Source organism: Atta colombica, unplaced genomic scaffold (assembly GCF_001594045.1).
Source record: "Atta colombica isolate Treedump-2 unplaced genomic scaffold, Acol1.0 scaffold127, whole genome shotgun sequence".
In the NCBI taxonomy this organism is placed as follows: domain Eukaryota; kingdom Metazoa; phylum Arthropoda; class Insecta; order Hymenoptera; family Formicidae; genus Atta; species Atta colombica.
Genome location: NW_017259214.1, coordinates 242411 through 246356, shown reverse-complemented (window position 1 = coordinate 246356; position 3946 = coordinate 242411). Strand labels below are relative to the sequence as shown.

Below are 3946 nucleotides of genomic sequence, written 5' to 3'. Positions count from 1 at the left end.
TATATATATATATATATATACACTATGTAACAATCGAGTTACGGCACGCATTCCTCTGCGGCGCGTCCCGCGCATTCGACCACCTGTCGAAAAGAGAGGAGAGGAAGGGACGAGATGCCGTAGTTATGACGGCCGTCGTCGCGATATCGCATGCTTACCTGTCACTTGAACGTGTGTCGGGCTCCACATTTTGTGATTTCCTAGACTTTTTTCTACTACTGGCAAGGCGAAATCCTAGCGCTTGCCAACTCGCTGTTCCTGCCGTTGCACTCGTCTAATTCTTCGCAACGACGATCACGACGACGCTTTCGCGAGGCGCGATGCGCTACGAAAAAAACGTTCGCATCACGCGGCCGTCTCTCGCGCACTGGTCGTCAACCGCCTCGCTCGCAGCTCGCAATCTTCGCGCCCGCTCGACTTCGCACAGTCCGCACGTCTGCACTCCGAGAACCGGGAGTCACGTCCAATATCCAATTACGTCGGCAGTCGAACATTCACCACGTTCCTTGCTACCTTGCTTCGCGACGACTGCGACTGTACACTGTACGTTCCTAACGTATCGCGGCGCGCGCCGCGCCTTCGAACTCGAACAACCGCTACGTACGTGTCGCTGCGCAATGCGATCAGCGCCGACCGCTGTGCGCGGTGCGGTGCGACCGACGCGCCAGGTGCGGACACTGCGGACTGAACGGGATCTATTGCGCAGCTATCTTCACGATGCTTTACTGTGTCGACCGCGCGTAAAAATTTGAGTTTTTAAATTATAAAATTATAATGGCTACGTTTAGTAAAATAGTTTGCAACTGTTGTAAAGTTTTGTTTTTAATATAATTCATTTATACATTAGATCTAGTGAGGAACGAAAACCAGGAATCAATTATATTAATTAAAGAATCCATTATAACTCAGCAAATAAGAATGGATTAAAATGGATTGAAACTTTTTTCTATCCGAATGCGTATTTTAAATAGCGAATACTTTAATTGAATTCAATTGGATTCAATTAGATTCAATTAGATTCAATTGGATGTAATTGGATTAAAAAATTGCATTTCCTATTCAAAATTTTGAATTGAACAATATTTACAATGCACAGAAAAAGCTAATATTATTTTTAGATTGAGAGGTATAGAGATATGCTCCATGCAATTCCTATAAATGAATAAAAATGCATTCAGGATTGAAAAGCATTCATTTTAACATTCGTGAATTAATATTTCTGAAAATCTGAATCCAATTCATTTCAATTCATTCTCGTTTGCTGGGAACTATTAGTTGCAGCTATTACGTTATCTTTTAATATAATAAACATTCTTTTTAAATTAAATTTTATAGTATAATTACTATTCTTTAAATTAATTTTATAATTAACATTCTTCTCATCTGGATAGTTTACTATAGATTCAGCCTTGAGTATGCAATGTATCAAGAAAAGAAAATGCATCAAGGCAGATATAACATTAAAATATACATGTATACTAGTTTTAATTGCATAGCTTTGGCCTTCATACTTGCAGATTTCTCATTCATCTCTTATACATCTGATTAATCATATCCTGAATGAAGCTTTAATTAACCTATTCGCAGCCTGCGATCATCGCATTGATAAGAATCTATGCTGCCACAATCATGAGAAACGCCTCGTGTGCTTTGGATTTTGTAGTACATATGATATAAATGATAGCGCGACTTTTGACCTTAAAGCGTAAACATCGTTATTAGCACAAGAACAATATTAATACTAATGCATAAACACAATGATATTAACTTCCTAATTCCTTTTAGAATTCAGATTTGTTTTAGAATCTAAATAGTAAATTATTTATTTAAAAACTTTCAATTTATGTTTAAAAGTTCCTAGTTTGAACTAATGAATTATAAATATCTCAAATAAGAGAAATCATTTTTTGCAAATAAATGATTGTATATTCTAATATTTAGTTCACTTTGTCGTACTGCTGACATGAAATTTTATATAAAAAAAAATAAACTAACATCACACTGCTTTTTTCGGTACATCTGAATATACTAAATGTATTTTTATGCTATATGTATCCTTATTAACTTAAATTTATGATACGAATGAGCTAGATACAATAAATGGCAATTCTTATTATTATTCTTATTATAATCACAACGCGACGTTAATATATTTCTGTAATTAATAGAATTGATACAAGCAGCAATTAATTGTGATTAGTGCAGAAAATTGTCACAATCATTACTAATTAACAATTATTCTCGAATGTCGATTTTATCATTAATCGTAATATTGAAATTTGAATATAAAATAAGCTAACTTGAGATCAGACGGCGATCGATTCCTCTTTTATTATCTGTTTGACATACGATAATGTCAGATTAATATATAATATAAGCTTTATAATAAATGTAAAGCTAGGCTTATTTGTCTGTTTGCGGAGAAATTAGAAAAGATGATTACAAAGCTATACTAAGCGATTTTATTACGCTTTATGTTATGATGTTCTGTGCGATTGCCCGCAAAGATTACTAAAGAACGGAAATGACGCGATGATGCACCGCTTCATATAATTGCTTTTCATTTAATTAACATTAAGATGAGCTTCTGCGTGAAAGCAATTTTCTTATTTAATTCTTTGACATTCTAGATTCAATTTTCGACGCCTAAATGCATCTCACACAGAGGAATTTCCTTTATTACGTGATGGCTCGCCCACTTTTATTGTTGTCGTGTTATTTTATTGTTAGTTGGCGAATTTTACATTCGCTTTTTATCATGATGTAATCATGTCCGCTTAAATCGACGATGTTACGTCGATGTGATTACATCACACCTCTTACGATTATCATGCAATTGTCTGCGTTTCATGGAAAAAAACGCCGAATCAGTGGTACTTGTGGAATGTGTGTCGGTAATTAATGTGAATTGGGAAAAACGTGATTGCGTTCAGAATGTTATTGTATTTCAGTAAGAGCAAGACAAAATGTCAACCAACATTGTGGAAAACAATTAAAATTGTTTTTTTTTTACATGTATCTGTTAAATTGCGATTTATTTCTTTGTTAATGATAGTATGCTTGTTTCCTCCTCAGACATTAAATAACTATGAGTCAATTGAGGAGAGAACACATTAAAATTAATACATAGAGCTCATTGATATTAGTCACGAAAATCTGAGATTTACCATGACCTATTTGATATACGTACATTGAAAATGACTCGATGTAAGTCAAAAAGTTTGTAATTTTAATATGAAGATTATATTTTATTGTTAAATTTATAACACGACAATTCTGTTTGGCTCATAATCCTTTTTAATTATTTTGTTTTTAAATTTTTGAGTCCATAATATATTGATTTCTTAATTAAAATTATATTATACTCATAAAATAAAAGCACGAGAGATATTCAAAGCAATCAATGTGTCGGAATATAAGAAAGAAAATAGTGTAAAAATAGTATCAAAATATAGAATTAAATAATAGAATTTTTTAGGCTCTTCGATTTAATTAATTTATTTTTTGAAATTGTACCGTGTTGGAATGCGTTTTAAAATTACTGAAATTCCTAATATTACTGAAATTTAAACATACGTGAGAATTATGGATTTTCAACATTATAGGTCTGTCGCATTATTTGTACTTTTTAAACTTAATATATATAAATTCGCTTTCTCTTTCTCTAACTTCCGAATAAATAACACAAGCCGACAAAATTTAGGAGGGAGGGGATTTTGTGCTTTGAACTTTGAAAGATGTTTCCTAGGATTTTGATGCACTGAAAGCGACTATATATTGTCTGTTTTTTCCATTACTTTCCGTTTTTTAAATAATTGCAAAAACAGTTTTTTCCAGAAGTAACTTTTTTATTAATTTTTTCTAACTAAACAATGATATCGAAGTTAGTGTTCTGCGGTATTTAGCTTAGAAATGTTCTAACAATATTAAAAATATTTTAGACTTG

The 3946-nt window shown here is 33.0% G+C and overlaps 1 protein-coding gene across 1 annotated transcript in view; it reads right to left on the bottom strand.

Moving 5' to 3' along the window:
- The window catches only part of LOC108684219 (rab11 family-interacting protein 2), a 13497-nt gene extending 12892 nt beyond the window's left edge, over positions 1-605 (bottom strand). Inside the window, exon 1 of the mRNA XM_018188429.1 lies at positions 159-605. Within this exon, the coding sequence (XP_018043918.1) occupies positions 159-189 (31 nt within the window). The 5' untranslated portion in view covers positions 190-605. The remainder of the gene's footprint in view (positions 1-158) is intronic.
- Between the last annotated feature and the right edge of the window lie 3341 nt (positions 606-3946).